Source organism: Muntiacus reevesi, chromosome 6 (genome assembly GCF_963930625.1).
Source record: "Muntiacus reevesi chromosome 6, mMunRee1.1, whole genome shotgun sequence".
In the NCBI taxonomy this organism is placed as follows: Eukaryota; Metazoa; Chordata; class Mammalia; order Artiodactyla; family Cervidae; genus Muntiacus; species Muntiacus reevesi.
In genome coordinates, this window is record NC_089254.1 from 105,779,369 (window position 1) to 105,806,887 (window position 27,519).

General features: G+C 46.2%; 1 protein-coding gene across 2 annotated transcripts in view; it reads left to right on the plus strand.

Annotated features, from left to right (window-relative positions):
- CUL1 (cullin 1) overlaps window positions 1-27,519 on the plus strand; it is an 88,526-nt gene that overhangs the window by 59,372 nt on the left and 1,635 nt on the right. For both annotated transcript variants that reach the window (XM_065939329.1, XM_065939328.1), the window contains exons 5-20: window positions 1,196-1,246; window positions 1,459-1,549; window positions 2,295-2,458; window positions 5,797-5,959; window positions 6,832-6,962; window positions 15,870-15,977; window positions 16,058-16,164; window positions 17,328-17,376; window positions 17,730-17,861; window positions 19,192-19,309; window positions 20,640-20,716; window positions 21,164-21,295; window positions 22,968-23,060; window positions 26,400-26,447; window positions 26,527-26,609; window positions 27,127-27,232. In XM_065939329.1, the coding sequence (XP_065795401.1) occupies window positions 1,196-1,246; window positions 1,459-1,549; window positions 2,295-2,458; window positions 5,797-5,959; window positions 6,832-6,962; window positions 15,870-15,977; window positions 16,058-16,164; window positions 17,328-17,376; window positions 17,730-17,861; window positions 19,192-19,309; window positions 20,640-20,716; window positions 21,164-21,295; window positions 22,968-23,060; window positions 26,400-26,447; window positions 26,527-26,609; window positions 27,127-27,232 (1,653 nt within the window). The remainder of the gene's footprint in view (window positions 1-1,195; window positions 1,247-1,458; window positions 1,550-2,294; window positions 2,459-5,796; window positions 5,960-6,831; window positions 6,963-15,869; window positions 15,978-16,057; window positions 16,165-17,327; window positions 17,377-17,729; window positions 17,862-19,191; window positions 19,310-20,639; window positions 20,717-21,163; window positions 21,296-22,967; window positions 23,061-26,399; window positions 26,448-26,526; window positions 26,610-27,126; window positions 27,233-27,519) is intronic.

Here is a 27,519-nt window from a genome sequence, read left to right on the forward strand (position 1 = left end):
CTCTGAACTTCCTCTGGCTTACCTTTGCTCCTGCTCTCTTAATCTGCCTTTCTTCCTTCAAAGCGACCAGTTATCCAGAGTTAAATCGCATCTGTCTTATGCTGTTTCAAGTTAGAAAAATGTTTGGAAAAAGTTATTCTTGAAGGTGTAGTGTCTTCACTAGAGGTTGATGGCCGCACATGGCGTGTTGCCTGCCCCACTCCTGCACCGAGGAGGCCTGGGGAGTTGGAACAGAGGGTGTGCGCCTGGAGAGTTACTTCCCAAACCTTGCCCCCCAGGGGCATTTCTCCGAAAAACTACGACTCTTCCCTTCCCAGCAACTTCTTTGACAGAATAGTTCCTAATTCTGAAATCACCTTTTCATTCTAATAGAAGACTTGGGTATACAGTGTTCATATCTTTTTAAAGGTATTTTCTCTTAAATACTGCTTTCATGCTGCCCTTTTTTTGGTAGAAATTTTTCATTTTGTAAATGAAATGTACATAGAATCTTTTCAGAACTGTATGTATAAACCTAGTTTTATCTGTGGTTAAATTTGGGAAAAAAATAAGACTGATAGCATTTATATAAGTGTCTCAGTAGTTATTGAGTATTGAATTCCCTTAAGTTTGAATTTAACTGAGTAATACCTCAACAGTTTAAAAGCCATATATGAATTAATATTTCCCTCTTGGGTGGAGGAGCATTTTATAGTAATTGTCTGACATACCCTCTATGAGAAGTTCCAGAAACGTTTTAAAAAATGCATCATATGCACACACATAAGTAAAATGGGAAATTTGAATACTTTATGTATAATAAAGGTTTCCCAGGTGGCACAGTGGTAAAGAAACTGCCTGCCAATGCAGGAGAGACAAGAGACTCAGGTTCGACCCGTGGGTTGGGGAGATCCTTTGGAGTAGGAAGTGGCAACCCATTTCACTCTTCTTGCCTGGAAGATTCTTAGACAAAGGAGCCTGGCAGGCTACAGTCCACGGGGTCACAAAGAGTTGGACACAATTGAGTATGCAAGAAAAAAGAGAAGTTTTTAACTCAAGAGAATGACTCTCTGATTTCATCATGAATTTTTTTTACCAAGTTTATAATTAAAAATATTGATACATATAGTCTGGGATTCAGGCTGTCTCCTACAGCTTTGAAAAAACATTGTGAAAGTATAGCCATTTAATACTGTTGCTTTTTCTTTTCATTCAGCTTGCATTGGTGACTTGGAGAGACTGTCTTTTCAGGCCACTGAATAAACAGGTACCTACTTGTGTGTGTTGCGTTTTCCTTTTAAAACCCCTTCCAGGTGTCATACCTTAGCCATTGTCTTCCTCGCTCCTTTAGAATGTCCTCAGAGTACCTCTCATCTTGCCTTTGACAGATTTAAATGTTTAAGAGCTATGTAGTAACATAATACTGATGCATACCATAGTCTGTAATCTACATGTCTCTTTCCTACATCTGTTCTAAAGGTAACAAATGCTGTTTTAAAACTTATTGAAAAAGAAAGAAATGGTGAAACCATCAATACAAGACTGATAAGTGGAGTTGTACAGTCTTATGGTAAGCAGTTTTCCCTTTAATTTAGTGAAAGTTTTGATATCAGTGGCACTGATAACAGTGATGCAACAGATTTGTTTTCAAATAGCATTATCAAGAATGTTGTTAGCATTTATCAACATACTCATAATTCTCTTTATGCCAGTGTGATTATGTTTGATTTTACCCATTATAAAGATTGTTTATGTTCATGCCTTAAGGAAATTTTGACGGACTCGACATTTGACATTTGAATTATTTTCTTTTCTGGTTTCACACTGAATTACTGGATCTATATACCTGTATAGACTGATGACTGAGCACTTATATATGGTTAGAGTGTCATTAATGGAGCTGAATGATAACCAGAAATCTGTATCATCTTGAACAGCTGCTATTGAGAAGCCAATAAAGTAATAAGTGTTTTAAAACTTAAGTAATATTGTATTTCTTTGGAAGTTTACAATTAAGCATTCTTATTATTTTTAAGCTTTAGAAATATTAAGATGTTCTCTTAATGAACTTCATGAGAACTTTGAAGCATGCCTGGCTGTCGGTCAGAATCACTTGCCTTTGTGTGTCTTGGATTTTTTTTCTTTTATGCAAAATGTACTTAACTACCAGAAAATAAGTTTGCCTTCTGCCCTGCTATTTTATTCTTACCTTTTCAACATAACTTAAACTGAAAGCTACACCTCGAGTGAAATATATATTCCTTAAAATATAACCAAAATGAGGCAGTTGAAATATAGTTCGTGTTTATTTCCAGTGGAGCTGGGACTGAATGAAGATGACGCCTTTGCAAAGGGCCCTACGCTAACAGTGTACAAAGAATCCTTTGAATCTCAGTTTCTGGCTGACACAGAAAGATTTTATACCAGAGAGAGTACCGAATTCTTGCAGCAGAACCCGGTTACTGAATATATGAAAAAGGTAAGCTTAAACATACTTAAAGTAGGCTTAAGTTAAAAGTTACTGCTGCTCAAATAAATTTCTCTTTTTATTCTTTTATGTGCAGCTTCCTTCAAAGTCATTTCTTGGGCACTGTTAACCAGTAATGTTTGTAGCAGGTGCAAATGGTTTCTCCCAGTTCACTAAGGAGCTTGTATAAATTAATTTAATAATCGTGGCTCATGTTTTCCTTACTGTGTGGAGGATGTAACTGTTACAGTACATGTCTTAAACACTCTCTCCTAGAATGTATATGCTCCTAGAATGGCAGCCATGGTCTTATATCAATGAAAAAATAGTATTTAAGGAACAAATTTTTATCTGCAAACTTTAAGCTTTTTACTTTTTTGCTTCTGGGATATCTCCTAAAAATCTATCTAACACAACCTACCAGTGTGTATTAGAGGAGAAGTCCTTCCGAAAGAACAGGATCGAAATCTTAGATGAGAAGATTGGGGATTGGTCTCTGCATCATAAATCTTCTACATTAAGTGATGTTACAGTGCAGTTCTACGAGAATTTTTCCAACTTCCCTTCTCGGAAATACCGGTGTCCCAGACTTAAGCTCAGAGGAGTGACCTCAGTCGGGTCAGCAGACTCTCTGTGAAGGGCCAGATGCTAAATACTTTAGACCTTGTGCGCATGTGTTCTCATTTGCAACTGTTCAGCTCTGCACTGTGGCGCAAAAGCAGCCGCGGCAACATCTAAACCGCGCTCCAATACAAGTTTCCTTCCAGCAGAGTTTTGCCCCCAGCCAGTAGTTTGGCAACCCCTGACCTAGACAGGCAAGGAGACTTCGGGGGTCTGGGGCTGTGTGTCTGACACCCGCTTTCCCCTTTATTCTCTGTTCACTTGGAGAGCAGAGTCACTTTCTCCACGTGCTGACACCAAAAGTCCAGGAGAGCAACAGCTCCCCTGTCTAACCACATAGAGAAAGTCCTCCTCAATTTGTCCATGACGTTCCTAGTACATTTTCCCATAAGAGATAGTAATTATAAGTGGGCCTTACAAGTCTGAAGTTGAAAGTCCTTGACAGACAAATATCTGATCCTTCAAAACCTAACAGAAGTGGAACCCTGCAGAACTATTACACTTGGGAAAGTGATAGTTCTTTGTGTATTTATAAGTTAAATTAGCTTTCGTGTGCCAGTCTGGAAGCTAACCAGCTTATTGAGAGTTGGAACAGCTGCCTGAGCAGTTAGTTTTAAATCTAAGCGCTGATTTTTACAGTGTAGTTTTCATAAACACAGCTTTTATTGAACTGTACTATATATGGTGAGTCTTTTAGAACTGTATATGCTTTTTAAAAGTGTGGCCTTTTATCAGGGTACAGATCCACAAGTGCGGTTCAGGCCTTTTCATTTCATGGACTTCTTAGTGAATTGCAGTCACCTGCTGTCCACACCGGGGAAGGTGGTAGTGCTTTGGTGCCTGGAAATCCGCTCTGCAGACCTGCGGTTTCACCCAGTCTGAGCCCTGCCTTCAAGGGAGAGTGCTACCGGCATCCTGGCTATCTTAGATGGGGTTTCTTGGGTTAAAGGTTTGGCCCAAATCTGGTTGGGTCTTAGCAAACACGACAGCTATTCCATTTGAAAAATCTATCATGTAGAGATTCTGTGGGCTTAAAATTGGAATTTAACTGTCTGAACAGTGCTGCTATTACCACTCGATGTAGACTTGCATCTCAAACTGCGATATATGTCTAATTGAAAATCCCCACTCCACCATTTACTAGGGGCTTAAAGTCATGTTAAAGTCTGTTCCTCAGTTTCCTCCTCATCTGGAAAATGGTGATACTTTATCATCATCATCATCATTATTATGTATTTTTGATGTTTGGCCATGAGTATGCACTGAAAATATACAGGATAAAATATGAAACATTTTATTCAATAACTTGAGATATTATGTTTATATTCGAACACTTATTAGGAAGTAAAATACAAAACTCATGAATAGCATTGAGATAAAACATCAACTTTCAAGAACTACTCTCCTTTTAGCAGCCAGTTTGGGCTAGCTGTACAGATTCTCTGGGGTCTGTGTTCCTTTTTCTTGAGTTGTCCTCGAGAGGAAACAGTTGAGAATCTCTGGCTTCCCTTCTCCTGATGGTGTCGACCAGGGAACAAGCCTCAGCCGCATGGGTTTCAGTGTATCTCACTGTCTCATGTGATGGAGTCTGTGGTGAGCCTCGAAAGAATATTTGACCTTTCTAGGTTTCTAATGTCATTTTTTTAAAGATTTAAAAGCAAAATATATGTTATGAATTTGCTTACTGCTTTTTGATCCATTTTTTCATTTTGTTTTTCCTGTATACTGATCCTAATAGAATTAATAGAGACAGTCTTTGTTTGCTTAATTTTATTTAGTCCTTTTGAATTTGTACTCTGATGTGATTATCTGCCAAGTACAACGGTGATCATGAACTTATTTGCTGTCAAATCAACGAAGAATGTAAATCACTGTCCCTCCTAAAACCTAATGACTTCATATCCAGGATTTTGGGCTTTTTGGTTTCCCCAGTCATGACACTTTACTATAGTCTGTGAATGTGGAGAATAGCATTATGTCTGAAAAAAAACCAATGTACATACCTTAATTTGAAAATACTATATTGCTAAATGATGCCAAAACAATTATAATAGCAACATCAAAGATCACTGACCAAAGGACAGCTTAACAAATAATAATAATGAAAAATGTTTAAATATTTTGAGAAAAACCAAAATGTGGCACAGATACACAGAGTGAGCAGATGCTCTTGGAAAAGTGGTGCTGATAGCCTTGCACAGCTCAGAGTCACCGCAGACCTCCAGTTGCTGTGTAAAAAACAAAACCAGCACCAAAGCAAAAGAAGGAGGTCGGCCTGGGGACAGTAGTCCCTGCTTGTTCACAGTTTCAGTCACCCACAGTCAGCCTCTCTCTGACAATATTGAACGAGAAGTTCCAGAAATAAGCAGTCCACGAGTTTTAAATTGCAGAGTATCGATAAGGGTATTGCCCCCAAAAGTGTGAAACTGCACATATCTGTGGGAAGAAAATTGATGTAAAGACGTTTGGATGGTTAATCATGAAAACCTCGTTGAAGTCATTTGAAGAGGACTTGGAAACACATATCGGTTACAGAGGCAGGCACACACCAGGGACCCGTAAATTGTGGCTAGCATTCCCTCCCCGCCCCACCCCAAATCAAAGGAACCCTTCCCTTCTCTTGTTTTCCTCCTCATATCAGGTAGGGCAGGATTGTGAGTTGAATTTGTCGCTATTCTTGTTCTAAAAAGACGCAAGTCCAGACCGTTGACCTGAGTTCACCCCCGCAGGCGGAGGCTCGTCTGCTGGAGGAGCAGCGGAGGGTCCAGGTGTACCTTCACGAGAGCACGCAGGACGAGCTCGCCAGGAAGTGCGAGCAGGTCCTCATCGAGAAGCACCTGGAGATCTTCCACACGGAGTTCCAGAACCTGCTGGACGCCGACAAAAATGAAGGTGAGCCGCTGGGGTTCGGAGCCCGCGGCTGTGTGTTAGGGTCTGTGACTGCGAACTTGCGTGAAGGTCTAGACGCAGAGTTGGCGTTACCACACCAGCCCTTCTTTAAGAAAGGTGTGTGTGTGTACCTTGTGGTGTGCTGATCTCAGATTTCTATAGTGTGTTTTGGGTGGGACTTTGGAGGAAGAGCATCTTTTCGATTTGATTTGAAATCTGACTTATTCCATACACTCTAGCATTCAGTGATGCTGCCACTGTTTGTGGATGTGAGTATGTGACTTTTATGCTGAAAACTCTTAGAGATGAGAAGGCCGCTGTTCTGCAGAAGTATTTTCCATACGCCTCCCTTGTTTTCCTGGGACGTCTGAGGAGCTCAGTAGAGGATTCGTGTTCAGACGCAGGACTTTTCTTCTTTGGTGCTCGTAAATCAGTCATGTGCCATGCATATATTAAGTGACGGATGTGGGGCCTTTCTGTGGCTGAACTGTTTGTATAGTTGAGAAGGATATTCATAAATACTCCTTAAATGTATTCATTCTTGTAAATACTGATTGTGTATTAGGCATAATCAGTTTCTCAATCTTGAATCATCACCTGTAGTTCCTGTTCATCTTTTTTCTCTGTTATATTAGTACTTTCTCCTGGCAAGGGGGAAATATGCTTTCATAATCACATGACTTCATTGTTATTTTGGCTAAATATACATATGCTAAATATAAAGTATTTGAGTACAATTAAGTGCAATAGATTATTAGGTCTAACAACATGGGGGTTTTATTTCACTGTACCTTTCATCTCTATAAATACATATTTAGTGGGATGGATTTGCAAAGTTTGTTTTGATGCGTAAATGTGGCACCTTCTTCTTTCAGATTTGGGTCGCATGTATAATCTTGTATCTAGAATCCAAGATGGCCTGGGAGAATTGAAAAAACTCCTGGAGACACACATTCATAATCAGGGTCTTGCAGCAATTGAAAAGTGTGGAGAAGCTGCATTAAATGTGAGTACTGTTCAACTGAATACCGGTCGGACCTAACCATTCCCGTGCGTGGACTGCAGGTGGGTGTCCTGCCTCCGCCTACAGGTCTAGTGGGTAGGACTTTCACTGGACTCTCATAGAGAACCATCCACTGGCTCTTTAAAGTAGGAGTTTCACAAGTGTCTTTGTTTAGTAAATATCTCCATTAATTCTCCTCTGGCACTTCTTAGGCATTAGGGATGTTATTTCTTGATTTTTTTTTTTTTTTCTTTCATTGTTTCTCAAAATTAACATTCGTTGCACTAGAAGAGAGCGGATGATTCCTTGGAAAGAAGAGGCTGAAGCCTCCCAGAGGCCCGGCTCTGCTCCAGGGCCACAGGCTGCCCCGTGCGGGAACTGTGGTCTGAGTGCCGCCCTCCAGTTGGAGACCTCAGGGCTGTTTGCCCTGGAAAGGCCCTGAAATGTATGGCATTTCTCATACAACCTCCATCCCCACTGCCACCCCAACTCCAGGAGGTCCCAGAGTATTTCTGCTGGGTTTTCTATAATTCAGTTGTTGGTCTTACATTGGAAGTGTCGCGTGTTTCTGAGAGACAGGCAAGTAGCCTTCAGGTTTGTCCCTGTTGTGAGCTTTAATTTCAGTAGTGTTTGGGACAGCTAATGGAGAAGAAAATTTCTGGAACACAGTTGGTTCTTCTGCCTCAGTCAGAAAACTTTTTGTCCCTGATATTACTGTGTTTGGTGTAAAGTATTTCGAGTCTTTATTTTCCTGTTAATCTTTGGGGGCTCTGTTTTCCACCTTTCATTATGGGGCTTGCTGCATCACTTGTTGCCACATCTGTGGATTATCAGAGGGAAGAATGTGAACACACCTTAGAGTTTTACATGGCCGGGGACAGGCTTGGTGGAGAGTGCTGTGGAAGCGGTCTCCAGGTTTCAGGGTGAGGTCCCAGCAATGAGATTGGCAGTGCCGTGGGGCCCCTGCACACAGACCCCGGGGACAGCCCGTCTGGGCTCAGATCCAGCTTGGCTGTTCACTAACCGCTGACCGCACTGCTCACTCGCTTGTCCTGTCTGTGGCAGTTAGGAAGAAACACTAATGATGGTGATCACCTTCTAGAGGTTTTGTGAATAAAGAATATTCAATGCTCATAAAGGGCTTCTTACATGAAAGTCCGCAGTGCTTAGCAGTGAGGATTGCAGTTTTTACCCGGTACACAGTCCTGTTTAATTGTTTTTAATTATATAAAAATTATATAATGATTTTTCTTATGTCCAAACTCTAAATATTTCTTGTTGAACAGTCTGACTCACAGACACAGGTACACACACACACACACACACATGCACGCGCGCGCACACACACACACACACACACACACACGCACGCGCACACACACACACACACACACACACACACGCACGCACGCGCGCACATGTGTGCGCGTACATGAGACTCAAAAGGGGCCACCTTGATGAAGTTATCTTTTCAATAACGTAAGGTTTTCATAGTTATTAATTCAAAACCCGGTTTAGCTATAAGGGCAGGGTAGCCATCCATTTGGCTGGAAAGCATGTTTTACTGCTAATAAATCTGATGTAGGCTGAAATTTTTACAGGTTTTTAAGTTTGTAATGTGAGTCAAATAATATTTATGTATTAGAAACATCAGAATGTCCTTAAGGATTTTCTGAAGGCATATTTTTCATCGTTAAATAGATTTGAGAATCCCATGTGTTCCTGGGTAACTGGTGCCCAGGGAATTCCCCTCATGGGGTCCCCCTCACTTCACCCAAAGAGGAAATGGCGGTCCTCCCCCCGTGAAGTGTGGCTGAGAGTCTAAGCACACGTGCCGCTTTTAGACGCGCTGCGTCTTGTACCTGCCGTGCCCCCAGGCCGGGGAACACTCGAGAACGAGGCTGGGGATCAGGGCTCCTCTCGGGGGATGAGGGCTTCAGGCCGAGGCAGCTCGGTGTGGTCCGGCCCACCGCAGTCACGGGAGATTCCAGCGGAGGACGAGAGCTGTCGGCCTTCAGAGGCTGGTGACTGAGGGCAGGCGTGCCCAGCCAGGCCGCCCGCGCCGTCAGCATGCTGCATGGAGGCTCCTGGAGGACTTCAAAACCTTGTGCACCAAGGAATCTTCAGGGATGGGTTTAAACTGCTTTAGAGCTGAACAGCGGATCAGATCATTGTTTCAAAAGGCAGGTTTGTTTCACAGGCGAGTCACCCCACGTCTGGCCTCTGGACGGAAAGGAGAGAGTGGGCGGCCGGGTCAGCCGGCACTTTCCACGTGACGCTTAGGTAGAGGGGCCGAGGCCCGACACGTGCTCAGTTGCTGGCAGTGTAGTGGCGGTTTGCAGGAGAATGGTCAGATACAGGAGGAGACTTGAGGGGAGCAGTCTGGTAGCAGAGCCCACACCTTCAGGTTTGTTTACAAAGATCGAAGTCCTTGGCGTGGTCGGCTGGGTTCTTGGTTTTATCTACCGCAGCAGCCAGCTGCATGATGGTGGCTGTTGCTGTAACTCAAAGGGCCAAGGTATGCTGCAGAGAACATTGAAATGATTTTCATTTATTCCGCAAGGATCTGCGGCCCGGCTCTGAGCCCAGGGGTCCCCGTGTGAGGTGCCTGGCCTCTTCTCAGACTCCGTGCCCTCCTCCGCCCTTAGCTCAGCGGGGCAGCTGTGGGCTCAGGGCCCCTGCCCTCCCCCTCTGCCCCGGCAGCATTTGTCCCCTGAGATGGAGTCATTTCCTACTGAGTCTGAACCAGCCGTGGGTCTTCACACCACCATACACGTGCCGTGCTGAGACCTGCCTGGTTCTTCTCTCTGCCTAGATGTGTGCCTTCTTTTTTGCCCCGTGTATTAAACACCTTCATCTTCCAGTACCCTCAAATGCCATTCCTTCCCCAAAGCCTTTCTCGACCACCCCTTGGAAATAGCATCATATTGGACTCTTTACATGGCGTTCACACTCCTTACATTTTAGATGTCTGTGTAAATGTCTCCTGCAGAGGTGGCTTTATCCACTGTCCTGCCCTCAGCCCAGCACCATGCCTCGCACAGAATTGGGTCTCAGTACACTTGGGCCTTCGTGATATTCCAGCAGGGTTCAGGGGGCTTACCCAGTATGTAAAAGGCAGTGGGATAAATGAAACAGCAGCAAAATAAGGGCTGGAAACACAGGCGAAGCTGAGTGCAGGTAGTGAATGGCGCTCAGGGTGTGTGCAGTGAGGTGGTGAAGGCCGGTCTCTCGGTAGAGGTGGGTCACGAGCTTGCCTCCTGTGTTTTCCATCAGTACAGAAAGCTCTCTGGAAAGGAAGTTGGCAGTACTGTCATAAGGACAAGCCCTCAGCTCTGAGGAATGACTCTTATCGGCGTTCAGAACTGGTAATACCTTTCCTGATGGCCCATCTAAAGTGAGCACCAGCTATGTGGAAAGTCATCCACATACAACATAAATACAAAATAAAACTGTGTCAGGCCACTGGATGGCTTTGTAATTTCCCCTTACACCAAAACTTTATAGCAGAATGAAGTTCAGGAAAGGAGTCAATGCAGACTTGTAAGTCCTTGCTGATGAATACTTGACGGTGCAGTTGGTTTCATGTTGAATTTTTAATTAGCGCTCCGTTCTGCAGCAATCTGGGTGCTATTGTTCTCCACAAAGAAGGTTTCATAAGTCAGGTATAGAGAATGTTTCAGTACTGTCTTCAGGGCAGAAGTGGCAACAGATAAGCAACAAACTCCTCTTTGAAACCGTATCTTGACTGAGTGACTTCACTCTAAAACTGGACCTGAAATAGAACCCAGCAAGAGTGGGCTTGTAGATACTTTGATGTCCAGCGGAGCTGTCGGTCTAACAGTGGGAGGTTGGGCTGCAGACCTGGACTGGGGCACAAAGTTGTCAATGTTTATTTGCAGGTTTGGGGGGAAAAAATGTTCTCCTGAGATGGAAAGGCATTTTCAGGAGCGGCCCAGGGCTGCTGGCTCCAGGATCGGGAGCGACAGTGCTTGTAACAGGAGTACTTAAAATGGAGAATTTTAAAGACAGACATAAAATCAGGGAGCTCTGACAAGCATGTTTTTCAGTATAAGACTAAGGGGTGAGTCTGAGGCCGTATCAGACTTGTAAAAAAAACTTCTGTGGTTTGGGTTGAGAAGTTGGCTTAGGTGTAATTAGAAGAGCTGAATTGTGTACGAATTTACCCCAGAATAAACAGAGTAACATGGTGCTGGGTGCTTCTGGCAGATGTAAGGTTAAGTGATACATCCAAGATTCCCTTTCTCTGGAGTAAAATTCCCAAATATAATAACTTAGTCCTGACTCAACGTTCCTGTGGATGGTGAGAGAAGAGAATGATCCATGCAGAGCCACACCTGCTCAGGAGCCTTGCGTGTGGAGCGGGGTGTGGCTTCGTCTAGTCCAGGGGGATGGAGCACTCAGCCTCATCAGGCCTTCTCAGAGTACAGAGTGGGTGGGAGGAGGTCCTCGACCAGCACTGCTGAACGCTGGCCAATGGATTATGGTGTCTGATTTTACTATTTATCATTTTGAAAGTTTTCCATCATAAAACTTAAACAGAAAGAAAAAACACACGTACTAGTTTTGACACAGTTGATGTGGGAAAAGAGAGAGGAGCCCAAGGAGCTGTTTTAGGATGAAAGGAAGCAGTTTTGTACAGTAAATCCAACTGACCATTTTAATCACAGAGAACTGATAACATGGTGACAATGCAGACTGGTCCACAAAACATGCAGTTAAGTTTGTCCACTCTTTCTTGCCATGAGATGAAGAGAACAACCTTTTTTTCTGAAGGAAAAAAAATACACAAATGTCCATTTTTAGTCTGTGATCACCAGGTTCTGAGGAGACTCACTGTGTCCTTCGTGTAACCAGGAAGCTCCCTTCTCTCCTCCACCTGTAGGGGAAAACCTCAGTCCTTGCTCCCACAGGCAGACCCGTCAGGGAGCCTTCTCTTACCCAGATCGGACTTTACCTGCACACCGAGCCCAATTCTGGCTTAGCCTTGCTGTGCGTCCACCCGCCCTGAAGTGGCCGCGGCTGGTCCCTGGCCCAGGCCGATGACACCGTGAACTCCTCTCGGTGTTTGAGCTCATGCCTGGCAAGGGGGGCGGCCTGCGCAGCACCCCACAGGATGCTGACCATCGTGTGGTGGGGGAGGCCTGCTGTCCAGGGGTCAGGGAGGTTCCCTGAGAATAGACGGATCGACGGTTGGCAGCTGGGATCCCACAAAGAGCTCCACAGACCAAGAGGTCTGCTGGGACAGAAGAGGGGATGGGGTGCAGGTGAACCTGAGAGGGTGCCCCGGGCTGGCCAGCCCAGGGACACCCCGAAGGCTAGGTCAGCGATGCGCCTTAATTCCAAGGACAAGAGGAAACCAGGTTAAGCGGTGCAATAAGCCTGAAACGACAATATTTTCTTTCTTTTCTCCTTTTTTTTTTTTTAAGTGAAATTGCTACCATGTGAAAAATGGATTGAAAGGAAGAACTGTTAGCATGCCAATTAGGCTTATCAAGAGTGGTTCAGGTAGAAATGAGTCGGCTGCTGACAGGGACACAGAGGAGGAGTGAGGCGGTTAGACTCTGTGATGGGCAGGGCTCGTGTTGGACGATGGTTGAAGGGGGACAGTGATACAGGGGCAGGTTTTACGGTTCTTTGTGATTTTGAGTATATCTGAATCTTTTCTACAATAAAACGTTGACAGAAAAGAAATGTAAATAGCAGTGCAGAGAGCGGCAGGACCAGGGGCACGGTCAGGCCGGCTCTGATGTGCAGAGTTCAGGAATCCCCCTGCATCCACGGCAGGTTGTGTGAGCTGAGTGGGGACATCTGGTCTGGAGAGCAATGTGCCAGCCACGGGCAGAAAGATGCCGATCACGTAGGAGTTGGATGAGGTCCCCCCGGGACCAGCCTGAACAGTGTCGTGTTTCTTGTATGCAGAGAACTCTTGCGTAGTAAGAGTAATCACGCAGATTGCTAAGTGCTCCTTTTTTTTTTTTAACATCCAAAATTCGCATCTTTATGTTCTTAAAAAAGCATGCATTTCGTCCAACCGGCGTTTCCTCTGCCCTCGCCTCTCTTGCTTTTGTGACCCTGCCATCCAGGGCCCTCGGAAGCAGCTCCTGCACATCACCACGTACCTCCTGGTTGCTAAATCACTCAGCTTGTGAACGTCTCCTCCTCCATCTGACACTGCCGATGGCGCCTTCCTTCCTTAAACTCCCTCCTCTGTGCTACTCCCGTGTGGCCCTGTCTCCGTCTGCCCTTGGCAGGCTCCGAGCTGGCTTCTCTCTGGATCTTAGAAGCTGATTCAAGTCTCCAGGGCTCAGTGCCTTAGCACAGTCTTCCCTTCCGGTGGCTCAGAGGTTAAAGCGTCTGCCTCCAGTGCGGGAGACCTGGGTTCCATCCCTGGGTCGGGAAGATCAACCCACTCCAGTATTCTTGCCTGGAGAATCCCATGGACAGAGGAGCCTGGTGGGCTACAGTCCACGGGGTCGCAAAGAGTCGGACACGACTGAGCGACTTCACTTCACTTCATTCACACCCTCGCTCCTCACCAGCCTGAAGACCCTGGCTGGGTCTTCTCCTGTTAGCCGAAAGGATCTGTAATTGGAGTCTGAAGATTTCTGTTCTTTTAGAGATCTATCTTTCCATGGAGAATTCATATCTGGCATTTCTTGGGACTTTTATGTTTTTTCCAAATCCTGGATCTGAGAAAAATCGGAAGAAATGAAGAAGACATGTAGTTCTCCCGCAAACATGGTGGTGGACATAGAGGCTGTGCAGGTTCAGAGGACTCCATCGATGAGGGTGCAGAGCAAGGGCGGGGGTGCTGAGGCGGGAACTCCGAGCTTCAGGCCGTCTCTGGGAACCAGGCTGAGGCAGCGGGGCGGTCCAGTGGGTCAGCCTTCCTCCTGGGCAGCGCCCAGTCATAAATGTGTGTGTGTCCTCCTCTGCTCCTAAGAAGCAGTCATTCTTGCAAACAAAGTAAATATTAATCTGTTTGATTCATAATACACTTTATATCAATCCTGTAAGTAACGTTCCAAGAAACAGAAAGGTTTGGAAGCATATTAAGCCCTTAAATTGGCAGTTTTGATGTGTGATTCATTGTAATGCTGCTAACCTTACTGTGTGATAGTGTTTGCTGGCATTTTCCAGTGTTTGGGTACTCGTTGGAGGTTAAAGATCTTTGTAAATACTTTAAAAGAACCAATGCCAAGAGAAAAACAGTATAAATGGTGAGAAATAATTTGACATGAAGTCAGAAAACAATCTAAAATCTGAATTGGCAAAAGTAGTATCAATTTCAATGGCAAAACCAAAATTAAGTCAAGCGGACAGTATTTTCATTGTTAAAAGAAATGAGTTTATCTGAAGTAAGACATGTGCCGACTGACAGGTACTTTTGGATACAGTCTTGGGAATCAGACCATTAATACAGAATGCAAGAAACTTCTTTTTTTTTTTTTTTTTTTGAAACTTCTACTCCTGGAATCGTTCTCCTGAAACTAAGAGCAGGATTGTACAATGAGACAGTTAATGCTATGTGTGTGTGTTCTGAGTTTTAAGATTGACATCCGCTTTCAATCTTTTAAGTGATTTTTATTTGGCAGTTTTTTGTGTTAGGTTCCCTTTTAACATTTTATCAAATATCTGCCCGGTAGAGGCCACTTTACATGTCACTGAAATGAAAATCTTGTCACAGTACTTTTATTCATAATAATAATAGACCTGGCATGTTTACTGTATCTTTAGAAACAGAAGACCTCTGAACCTCCCAGTGTAACCCTATCACAGAAGAATGACTTAATGGTGACCCAAAATCAAGTCAGGTGTCACAGAAACGCAGAATAATTGGAGTTGGGGGAGTTGTGGTTTCTCATTCCTGAACCGGAGGAGAGTGCCCGTCAGGAATTGGGGAGCACTGGCAAACCACTGACGCCTCCCGTCGGTGACGTGCTGGCTTCGGAGCCCGTGTCCAGCAGCACCGCCTGCCGCCCGCCCGGCCTCTCCCTGGGCCCTTTGCTCTCTGAGACTCTCAGGAGCAGGCTGCCCGCATCAGGCTGGCCGGGTGCCTGCCCGTGACTTTGTTTCCTAGCCTCTAAGAGGGGAGGCCGACAGCCCCAACCCCGCAGTGTGACGGGTCAGGCCTGCGAGTTCAGTCCGCCCTCTGACACGTGGCCAGCCCTCGGGGTCGGCCACTCTGGTCTTTGTATGACCCCGGACTCTCTCCTCCGGCCCATCCTTCCTGCCTGCCTTCTGCAGCGCTCCCAAAGCCTCCCCTGAGGCTGGCTCTCACATCTTTCCGTTCTGTCCAAAGACTACCGGTGGCCACCCCGCCGATCGCCCAGTGCGCTGACGGTCTCCAGGCCTGGCCTTTTCCACCCTAGTTCTCTCTGCTTGTCCTCATCCGTCTTCGGATTTCACGATGTACTAGTCAGACCCTCACCGCCACATGCGACCCGCCCCTGCCCTTGCCCATGTGTCCTGAGACCTCTTGCATTGCCTGCTCAGCTACTTCTAAGTAACTTACAGACGGGTTTCCCCGGCCAAGACAAAGTCAAGAATATGAAATTTTCAACAGCAAAAGTAGACAAAACAAAGCTGTCACTTTGAAAGTTTGTTTTGTGTGGTTCCTTTAAATTTTCAAATAATTTGAAAAATCACTTTTTCGTGTAGCTCGGAATTAGTATTTCATTTCGAGTGCAGAGAATATATTTTCTTTTCTTATAATAAGCAGAATGTCCTATGTGTTTTGATGATGGGATGTGAACTATTTCTTGATCTTATTTGTTAGCATCTTTGAAGAAGGATGCAGATCTTTTGGAATATTTTCCAGTAGCATGTGAGTATACAGTCTAGTCCCCAGGAACTAACTCGTGTCTGTTTTTCCCTCTACCCAAGGACCCCAAAATGTATGTACAGACAGTGTTGGATGTTCATAAAAAATATAACGCCCTGGTGATGTCGGCATTCAACAATGATGCTGGCTTCGTGGCCGCGCTGGACAAGGTAGGTGTGCTGACCTGTGGCTCCGTTCGGGACTGAGCGGACGGCACACTGGTCTCTGACTGTGTTTCTGTGATCTGCAGGCTTGCGGTCGCTTCATAAACAACAACGCAGTTACCAAAATGGCTCAGTCGTCTAGTAAATCCCCCGAGTTGCTGGCTCGATACTGTGACTCCCTGTTGAAGAAGAGGTACTAGTGCCTTTGTGCGTTCTCTTAGTAACCCTGCTTAAAATCTCAGCCTCTAGATGAGGAGTTAGAATTTCTATTACGTGTGTTACGTTGCAATTTTTTTGTACCTTTTGAGAGAAGTACTGTAAACCGAGTACCTTCTCCCAGTTCACATTTTTTCTTATATTTCTCGTGTCTGTGAGTGTAGACGGTGTGAGCGTGACCCTCCTAGCTGAAAGGCTAAAATTTGGGGCTCTGTCAAATGAAAAACTTTTGTATTTTAAATACGCAGGCACCCTGGCAGGGCTTGAGTTTGTTTGGCAGAACACACAGCTGCTTTTTTAGCCATTGTCTTTTCAGAGACGGTCTCATCGAGTCTGTTGACAGACTGTTCTTTCGTTAGGGCCGCTGACGCAGGCAGAGCGGCCGAGAGCTCCGAAGTGCCGCTCTAACGAGCGTGCGTGAGTGACTAGACGCGAGCGGGCCCCAGGGGAACCTTTCAGGAGAGGGACACGGCCCCCGCTCCGGGAGCAGCAGGAGCGCCTCTTCAGAGCCTGTTTGCTGGTTGGGTCATTTCAGATGAATTTATAGGGATCTTGTTTTTCGAGGACTCTTGGAGTAAACCTTTAAATTTTTGTCCTGAAATCACTTTTCAATTTAGTATATGCTCATAGACCAGCGTGAACAAATCAGTTGTTAAAGGACAGCCATCTGTTTTGTAGACATAATGACAAGTGGAACGGAGCACTGGGGAGGCAGTTTAAAAAACTCTCTCACTCACTACCTTTAACTATTAGGCCATTGGATGGCCTTTTATTTTTTTCAGAGTTAAGTTAAAGCATATTGAGGAAAGCAATTAGAAAAGTGAAGCTAATTTACGTACATTTATTTAAATGGATTATCTTAAAGGAAAACTTGATTCAGAATGTTTTGGGAAACATTTAATTTTTATTGTGGATATTCTAAATGATTATTTGGAAGAATAGTTTATGAAATAGAATATAAGATTGCCAAATTGCCACAGGTTAGAAAAGCTAACCTTCCTTCATCCACGTGCTGATCTGAAAAAGAACTCACTGTTTGAACTGCATCTGATATGGTAGTTTGACAAAGAGATGCTTGTTTGGTAAACATTTGCTGGTTTGTTTTATTAATAAAACACCATGCCTTTTAAAAATTTTCAGTTCCAAGAACCCAGAAGAAGCAGAACTCGAAGACACGCTCAACCAAGTGGTAAGGTGCTGGCTAGTTACCTTGGTTTTCAGGAACTTTTTCTCTGACAGGTGGCTTTAAGGTTATGTATATGTGGCATCTGGAAAGTAGTAGAATCACTTATTTTATTCTAAATCCGATTTTACTTCCTGTACTGAGTCAGTTTTAGCATTTGTACCTTTCTCATTGGTAATAAGTCTAGACCAACTTAATGTGATTTAGGAGTTGATGACAATGTTAAAGATTATGGGGGCAGTATTTTCTTTCTAAATGTCAGCATACGGGGCGGGACCGAACAAGACCCACGTGTGGCTTCTCGGCCTGTGGCTGGTTCTGGTCGTGAGGCGTGTGTGTGCCCTCTGGGGGCTTTCCAGATGGTGGTCTTCAAGTACATCGAGGACAAGGACGTGTTTCAGAAGTTCTATGCGAAGATGCTGGCCAAGCGGCTCGTGCACCAGAACAGTGCGAGCGACGACGCCGAGGCGAGCATGATCTCCAAGCTGAAGGTAAAGGCCGGCTTCTCCTGGAGAGCGTGGCCTCGGGCACCGAGGCTCCTGGGCCCTCCAGGCTGTCGGCTGGGCTGAGCTATCAGCTGTGATGGCTAGGTGTGAGCTCTGCCGCTGCACGCTGAGAGCCCCCCAGCAGTGGTCGAGACACATCCAGGCCCCCCCAACGGTTGTCGAGACGCGTCCAGGCCCCCCCAGCAGTGGTCGAGACGCGTCCAGGTGCCCCCAGCAGTGGTCGAGACGCATCCAGGCCCCCCCAACGGTTGTCGAGACGCGTCCAGGCCCCCGTTGTAGGACTGCCTGTGCTGTCCCGACACTCATACGTGCGCCCATGTGCACACACACACAGCTTCCCAGACACAGACACGCACACACAGGCCGCTCTGCACGCCCCCAGCCCTGACCCGCCCACTCCCCCCACCACCAGGAATCACTCCACGTGGCGTGGTCTCCACTCGTATGTTTGTTGGTCTTGAGCAAGTGGGGCATTTTGTATTTCTCTGGACTTGGTCGACCGTTCGTAACCCCACGTCTGCAGGAGGACAGGAAGCGTCAGTGTTAGCTGCTATTGAGCGTTTATTTCTTAATTCAGCCCCCGCTGCTCCTGGCCTCTCAGGTGCTAGTCCATGTTTCACGGCGTATTTCACTGTGACCGGAAATGAGTTAACGTGAGTGTTCCTCGGTGCGGGCTGCTGTGGCAGAATGCCATAGCTGAGTGGCTCAAACAGGACAGAAGTCTTCTCAGAGCCCTGGAGGCTGCCGGGAAGCCCAGGTCGAGGTCCAGGCAGCTCAGGGTCCAGTGCGGGCTCTCCCTGCACCTTCCCTGAGGACGCCCAGCCGCGTCCGCACCCAGCCAACTCTTCGTTCTCTTCTCAGGACCAAGCTGCACTGATTCCCGCATAGAGGTCCACCCTCAGGACCGTTCCTAAACTTCCTTATCTCCCCGAGGCCCCCCCTCTGAGTACCATCAGCCTAGGACCTCAGCATAGTAGGACGGGGGTGGAGGGGTGGCAGGTCAGTCCGCGGCAGCGGGTGAGAGCACAGACAAGCCGTGTCGTCCTGGCGTTCTCCTGCACTGTCAGAAATCCTTGCTCTTCCTGCCCGAGTTGTAGTCACTATGTTCTGTGACAGTTGTGACGGTTCTGTTTACAGCTGTGTAGATTTTGATAGTGTGTGGATTTTTATCAGTGCATATTTATACCGTGGGATCCTGTTGCAGCTTTAGTACTGCCGTTCAGTGTCTGCCATGTGTATGCTCCCCATCAGACTCCCCTGTATACATCCCTGTCTCTGGAGAAGTTAATAAGGCAGTTGTCTGGGTTCATTTCAGCAAGCTTGTGGTTTTGAGTATACCTCTAAACTTCAGCGGATGTTTCAAGACATTGGTGTAAGCAAAGATTTGAACGAGCAGTTCAAAAAGCACCTGACGAACTCCGAGCCGCTGGACTGTGAGTATCCCCGGGTTCCCGAGCGTCCTTGATCAGGCAGGGCTCTGGGAGGAGGCGGCACTCTTCGCAGCAAATGTGAGAGACAGCAGCCTTATCAGAAATTCAGGGCCAGGCACACAGGAAGTCCTCCCCCCACGCACCGCCCGCCTCCTGCCTCCTGTGTGATGACAGGAGGTGACCGCTGGGGAAGGGGGTTGGCGTTCCCCCCGAGGGGCTGAGCCGGCGGGGGTCTTGTGTTCAGGCCCTGAGCCCTGACCCTTCCACGGCTGGCGTGGCCGCCTCACCCTGGCCGGTCGCCAGCTCGGGGCACCACTTAAGTTTAAGTTTCAGTTAACATTTTTTCACCTTGGTTTGATTCCATTTTAGCAGTTTCTCCCATTATAAGAAACTGCCTTGGCTGCACAGATGACCAGTCCAGCCTGGCTCCTGCCTGCCGTTGGGAGTCAGGACAGGCTGGCGTCTGAACACACAGGCCCGCTGGGCTCCTTTAGGGTCTGACTGCAGCAGGTGGTGGCAGGTTTCGCTGACATCATCCATGGTGATTCTCTGTTTTTAAATGAAAAATGAGGCTGTGCTTTGCCCAAATCAAAAGTAGCATTCCATTGTAAAACTTGACTGTGGTGCCAGCAGACTTGCTGTCAGCCGTCTGCGGTGATGACGTGATGGTCTAGTTTATAGATTGTGTGTTAGATGCATACACTCTTCGTGCTGCATACAGAGTCAGCAGTGCCACACGAGGCATAATGAAGTCGGCTGACTCGGGCTTCTCATTGTCTTGAGTTTGGGGCTCTCAGGCCATCCAGCCTGAGGAACTCAGGTGTGCCCTGAGTGGACTGAGGTTATTGGTGACAGAAAACCAGAGCAGATGAAGCCAAACAGGCACGCCGTGTTATAATTCTGAGCTAGATGAGGAGTGAAAGACACTCTCTCTGCAGGGGGAGAATTTGTGGCTCTTCCTCCCTTTACTTCCCGGGTGGCTCAGAAAGTAAAGAATCCGCCTGCAATGCAGGAGGTCCCTGGGCTGGGAAGATGCCCTGGAGGAGGGAATGGCAGCCACGCCAGTGTTCTTGCCTGGAGAATCTCATGGACAGAGGCGCCTGACGGGCTACAGTCCACGGGGCTGCACAGTCAGACACAACTGAGCAGCTAACTCTTACCCTTCACTGAATTTAGTTGAAATTTAATGTGTTTTATCCTTAGTTTTATATTAAAGCAGGATTTTCATTTAGTGTGTTTTTCTTTTAATAAAAAGCAATTCAAGTTTACCTGCTCTGTTGGCATTTTCCAGTTTATAAGGCTAATGTATTCCTGAATTTTCCCCCTCCCCCAGTGGATTTCAGTATTCAAGTACTGAGTTCCGGATCATGGCCCTTTCAGCAGTCTTGTACGTTTGCCTTGCCGTCAGAGGTAAGGATGGGTTCCTCTTCTGTTCCCTTGGTGTTGGGCAGGGGTGAGAAGGGGCACCTTCATGCCAGCGTGCCTGCAGAAGGCCTTCCTGTTAGCCGAGCCGTGCCCAGGCAGCCGTGAGCACTGGCCGGCGTGGGGTCAGGAGGTGGCACCCCCAGTCCCACTCGGCAGTGTGGTTTACTCTCGGGAAGAGGACCGTGTAGTTCTGTGATGAATGTCGTGGTGGTCCCTACTTGTCCTGAGCGAGAGACTTTTTTTTTTTTAATACTTTCAAACGTGTGTAAATTAATGGACTTCTGCAAGATAATAAACACTCGATACTTGTATTTCACTTTTATGTCAGCATTTTGTCCTGTAAACTCAGGCCAGTGTCTGTGTTTAGAGATGTTGACCATAGGAGGCGTTGAGGTACGTGTTTGACGAGTGCTCTCCCCACTTTGTACGCAGCTGGAACGGAGTTACCAGCGATTCACAGCCTTTTACGCCAGCCGTCACAGTGGCAGAAAATTGACGTGGTTATATCAACTGTCAAAAGGAGAATTAGTAACAAACTGCTTCAAAAACAGATACACTTTGCAGGTAAGATCACTTTTTATTTCAGAGTTTGTTTTTTTTTTTTTTTTAATACAAAATGAAGATAAAGATGAATTATAGAAATCCATCAATAACATGCAACAGAATCTAGAGTTAAGCCTCTGCAAAATACTACTGAGGTTAAACAACTTGGATTTTATGAGTCGGGGAGGTGAGTTCTTTGTGGCTAAGAGAGAAGTTACTCAATAATGCTGAACCTCACTTTTCTCCTCCACAAGAGTAGGCGAGAGGGTGTTAATGCTTGGACTTTGTGTGCGGTGTGAAGACTAAATGAAATTAAAGGTATTTTAATACGTGTTTGAGGGCTTCCCTGGTGGCTCAGCGGTAAAGAATCTGCCTACCAGTGTAAGAGATGCGGGTTCAGTACCAGAGTCAGGAGGAGGAGATGGCAACCCACTCCTGTTGGCTTCCTGTCCTTGCCTGGGGAATCCCATGGACAGAGGAGCCTGGTGGGCTGCAGTCCATGGGGTCGCAGAGTATCATCGACACACTTTCTGCTTGACACACACTGAGTGTTCAGATAGTAGCTTTAAAAGCTGGAGTTTTATTTATTTAATTATGATGATAGCTCTTTTCCTTTGACGGGGCAGTTTCATATTAACGGCAACCTCAGCACTCACTGCGGTGCTGAGCACCACATGATGACAACTGTCACTTGACTTCCGTTTTATTGCTGAGAAGCCAAGCATCAGCCTGACAAAAGGGACCTCTGGCTCCCGGCTGATAAGAGCCAAAGTTTCAGTTAAGATCTTGTCCCTTAAAGATTCCGTCTTGAAGAGGGTTCACTCGTGTGCTTATAAGCTTATAGAAGCAATTATAAATCTATAAGTGTTAAGAAACTTCTGACTGCATTTTGCAGACTCAGCCCGCTGATTAAACTTTCAGTAATTCTACTCTGATAAACTGAAGTGTCTGATACTCCGTTACACCAGGCCCAGAGGTCTTTATCAGTTTGAATGTGGATTTCTATACAGAGTCGGACACGACTGAGGTGACGTAGCAGCAGCAGCAGCAACCCTTGAGCAGAGTGGGAGTTTGGGGCACCGACCCCTGGGCAGTTGAAAATCTGCATAAAACTTAGAGTCAGCACCTCGCATCCAGTGGTTTCCTTACATCTTCAGATTCAACAAACCTCAGATCTGTAGCACTGTCCTATTTACTGTTGGGGGGGCCAGAAGTCCACAAATAAATGGACCCACACATTTCAAACCCATGTCAAGGGTCCCCTATGCAACTGAAATTGTTTTCTTTATTCCCAAGTATACATAGAAGAATCTCTGAGTTCAGATTTCATTACCTAAAATTTCAGGCGCCCCCCCTTTTGATCAGTAGACATTATGTAAACTTTATTGAGATTATTTACATAAAACGATACCCATCCTAAGTATTCAGTTTGCATCATTCACGGGTCAGCTGTATGTACATAGACAAAGCGTGTGGAAGAGAGTGCAGAATCCTCAAGTGTCTGTAAAGGGGGGAGCGGCGTCTTTCCGGAAGAAGCGGATCGTGGTGGATTTGTGAGACGTGTGTTATTCCTGCTTAATGGGTCGGCTTTGTTGTTTGCGTCTATTCAGAGCACTGGTTTCCTAAGTAAGTTCTTGTGGGAGTTGCCCAGCATTTAGCTCTTTGCTCTCTTTCCTTCGCATGGGCCCTGAAGGCATCCACATTCCAGATGGCCATCCTGCTCCAGTACAACACGGAGGACGCCTATGCCGTGCAGCAGCTGACGGACAGCACCCAGATCAAAATGGTATTCCAGCCTCTGTGTCCTGGGGAGGGGGCGGCTCCATGACCCTGAATATGCTCTTCCTCACGTGTTAAAAGCTTTAAACTCAGTGTAACATGTCCCCCCCGCCACACACACATCCACATGGCACGCTGTTCTCTCATTCATGTAGCTTGTTCTCAGCCCTCTTTCCAGCTAAGCTGTCCCTTACTAAACTTCAGTTTTCACCAAATGTTATCCTTCCTGCTATTGAGTCACATTTCACATAACAGAATTCACCATTTTATACTACTCGGTGGTTTTTCACGGGGTTGTACAACCACCACCATCCAAGTCCAAAACATTTCCATCACCGTAAAAATAAACCAGTGCCTATCAGCAACAGCTGCTCTCTACCTTCATCCTCTTTTTGTGGTGGAAAAACTATATTCCAGTATATGGATGGACCACATCGTGTCTATCCATTCATCAGTTGATGGACATTTGGGTTGCTCCCACTTTCTGGTTGCTATGAGTAACACTACTTTGAACATGCGTGTAGGTCTTTGGATTGGACGCACTTTGAGTTCTCCTGGGTATAAACCTAGCTGCGGAGCTACGGTCGTGGTGACTTAGGCTGCTCTTCCGGAGGCACTGCCAGGCTGTCCCCGAGTGGCTCCCGCAGCTGGTGTTCTCAGCAGCGGAGAGAGTTCCCCTTTCTCTGCATCCCTGCCAGCAGGGTACGCCTCCGTTTGGTGGATATGAAGTGGTGCCTCGTTGTGGTTATCTGCATGTCCCCAGTGATGTTTATGCCCACTTTTAATTGGGTTATTTGTCGTTTTGTTGAGTTGTAAGAATTCTTCATATATTCTGTGTAGTAGACCCTTTTCAGATAAATGATTTATAGATATTCCCTCTATTCTGTGGGTTTTCATTTTATCACGCACATGGTTTTAATTTTGATGAAGCCCACATTATTTTTCTTCTGTTGCTTATGCTTTTGGTGTCAACGTCTAAGGAATCATTGCCTAATCCAAGGTCAAAGATGGTTCTTCCCCTGTTTTTTCTTGAAGTACAGTTGACTTTTTATTGAAGTATAATTGAAGTATAAATTAATACATTAGTTTCAGGTATACCTCATAGTGATTGTATATTTTTATACATGTTTTTCCCCTATTGGTTGGTACTGGCAACCTTGTCAAAAATCAGTTGGTTCTAGATGTTATTTCTAGATCCTCAATTCTTTTCCACTGATCTAAATGTCTTTTCTTATGCCAGTACCACATTGTCTTTTTGTAGTAAGTTTTGGAATTGAGACGTCCAACTTTGTTCTTTATCAAGCTTGTGTTAGCTGTTCTGGGTCCCTCGTACTTCCATATAAATTTCAGAATTAGCTTGTCTGTTTCTGCAAAAGAGGCAGTTGGAATTGTGATGGGGATTGTATTAAATCTGTAGGTTGCTTTGGGAGAGTTGCCATCCTAACAATATGAAGTCTTCTACTCTGTGAACATGGATGTCTTTCCGTTTATTCAGATTGTCTGTAATTTCTTTTAACTGTGTTTCGTAGTTTTCATTATGCAAGCCTTTTTACACTTATTTGGTTAAATTTACTCCTAAGTATTAAGTTTGATGCTTTGGGTAATTTACTCCTCTACGTATTTTATTAAGTTTGATGCTGTTAACGAAATTGTACATTCATTGCTGGTTAGAGACGAACAGTCGCCTGTTGGATCTTGTGTCCTGCGGTCTTGCTGAATGCATTTATTCTGGCACTCTTTATGTGGATTCTTTAGGACTTTTTAAATATGCAGTCATGTCATCTACTAACAGTTTTGGTACTTACTTTGTCTCCTTGGGTGTCTTTATTTCTGTTGCATGATTGCTGTGGATAGAACTTCCTGTAGTGCTGAGTGGAAGTGGTGGGAACGGGCGTCCTTGTCTCGTTCCTGACCTTGAGGGAAAGCTTGCACTGTGTCACTGTAAGTTCTTCTTAGATGCTGTTTACTAGACTGAAGACATTCCCTTCTATTTCTACAGCGTTTGGTTTTTTAGTGTTTTCATCATGAAAGAGTGTTGGACTTTGTTTAAATGCTCTTGCTACTCTATTGCAATGACTATGTGCTTTTGTCTATTAATGTGTATTATGTTGATTGGTTTTTTAAATGTTGAACCACCCTTGCATTCTTGGGATAAATACCACTTGGTCATGGTATATAATACTGTTTATATGCTGCTGGATTTGGTTTGCTGGAATTTTCTCAAAGATTTTTGCATCTTTATTCATAGGGAACTGGGTCTGCCATTTTCCTGTGATAGCTTTGTCTGGTTTCGGTGTTAGGGTAATATTGGCCTCATGGAACGTGCATTAGGAAAGTCATTTATTTTTGCGTCATGCTTCAAGTTAGCCCAGAATACATTTTCAAGTTTTAATAACACAAGAATTTGCTTCTGTGCACGTACGAGTCTCTTTTTTTCCTTCCTCATTCCTCACCAGAAGGAGGAGACTAAAGTTACAGTGGAGGCTCAGGTTGCCCCCAGACCGCGGGGAGGGCTCTGCTCTGGGGAACCCCCTTTTCGGAGCTGAGTGGCCCCTCGCTCCACTGTTCAGCCTCCACGCCAGCCTCAGCCAGCTGTTCTTGGGGGCACTGACTACCCCCAGGGTGGGGGGGGCCACTGCTCCCCACTTCCCTCTCCTCCACGAGGGCTATTGGCTGCTCAGTCTCTCTAGCTCGTGAAGACAGCTTCTGCGGCCGTTCCCCGGGCGTGGCCACGTCCTCATCCCGCTCCAGGCTGTGGGCCGGTCAGCACACCAGAGGCCTCTCCAGCTCACCTGAGCCGGGATGGCCTTCCCCTAAGGGCAGGGTGGGCGCATGAGCAGCTGGCGGCTGTCCCACTGCGTGGGGTCCTGAAGCCAGGGCGCTAAAGGAGAGCTGAGACAGGACAGGCCGCCTGCTGTCTGCACGCAGAGGCGGCCCGGGGGCGTAGGTTCACCAAAGCCGAGTCAGCAGCAGGGTCTCGGCACCGCCCCTGTCGTGTTCATGAACAGGAGGCACATCCAGGCCAGTGAAGCTCCTGCCCATTCTTCTCAGTGCTTAGGGTCCAGGACGCCCTACAAAGATGTAGTCCACGAAGTCGGTCTTACATGCATTCTAGTCTTTGTTAGTAGAGCTGTCAGTTTGGATACTGGGTGATCAAGAGCAGAATGGGGTTGCGGGCACTTTTCGGAGTAGGTTTGGGGAGCCGCCAAGGGGCGCTGCCCTCTTTTTCCTCTGGACATGTTCTACTTAGGTCACTAATTTTTCCCCCAAATTGGACTCTGTGGGATTGGCTGTGGTTCTTACTACAAAGAAAAAAATGCGTTTTCTCTTTTTCTCTTTAATGCAGGACATTCTGGCACAAGTCCTTCAGATTTTACTGAAGTCCAAGTTACTGGTACGTCTGTGTCCTTCGTATGTTAAGCTGGAAGAAAGCTGTTTCCTGAGATGATGTTCTAACAGTTGTTTTCTTACAGGTCTTGGAAGATGAAAATGCAAATGTTGATGAGGTGGAATTGAAGCCAGATACCTTAATAAAATTATATCTTGGTTATAAAAAGTAAGGAAAATCTGCCAAGTAGGTGGTCCTAGGCCGCAGACTTAGGCCCTGACCCCAAGCGCGCACCCGGGTGTCCCTGCACACGGGGCTGTGAGCTCAGTTCAGGCCTCTGCGGGGGCCTTTGACGTCCTCTGGCCATCCCGGGTGCTTGTCCAGTTGACTCAGTTTTCGAGGTTTTCTTTGTTTGGTAAAGGGCTCACCTCGAAAGCCTGGCCCTCTGTGCCCCCGTGTCTTGATGTTATTTCACTTGACAGAGTTTGGGGAGAGCAGGTTAAGGAGCTGAATATCCTGCGACACAGCTGTCCCGTTGCTGGCAGAGTGGGACCCCACTCCGTCGGGAACTAGGGGGCCTTTCACAGAGATGACGTGGAAACAGCCTGGGGGGGTGGGAGGTTGTTGGGCATGCCCTCCATCCTCTGGGGGGACAGAGCACCTCTTTAAGACCAAAAGCAGAAAGCAGCCTTTACTGCCTGTCTTTGAAAGCAATAGTGATTGGTCTCCTCGATTTTCTTGACAGCAAAAAATTAAGGGTTAACATCAATGTGCCAATGAAAACAGAACAGAAGCAGGAACAGGAAACTACACACAAAAACATCGAGGAAGATCGCAAACTACTGATCCAGGTGACCCTGGGGGCCCAGCCCTGCGCGGCAGGCAGGCCGCCCACAGCTGGGACGGCGCTTCCCTCAGGCTGTGTGCTGCTGGGACTTGGGAGAGGCGGCCTGGATGATGGATGGTTCTGGGTGGAGTAGATGAAATGCCGGATGAAACAGATGAGAGCAATGCATCCACGAAACGGGGGAGCAAGGGTCGTCCGGTGGGGGGCTCAGGTGCCGTCTGTGACTTTGAGGACTGAGTTTTTCCTCATTTTAAAAGTGTGTTCTAGTTGGGTTAGATTGCTAAAATTGCT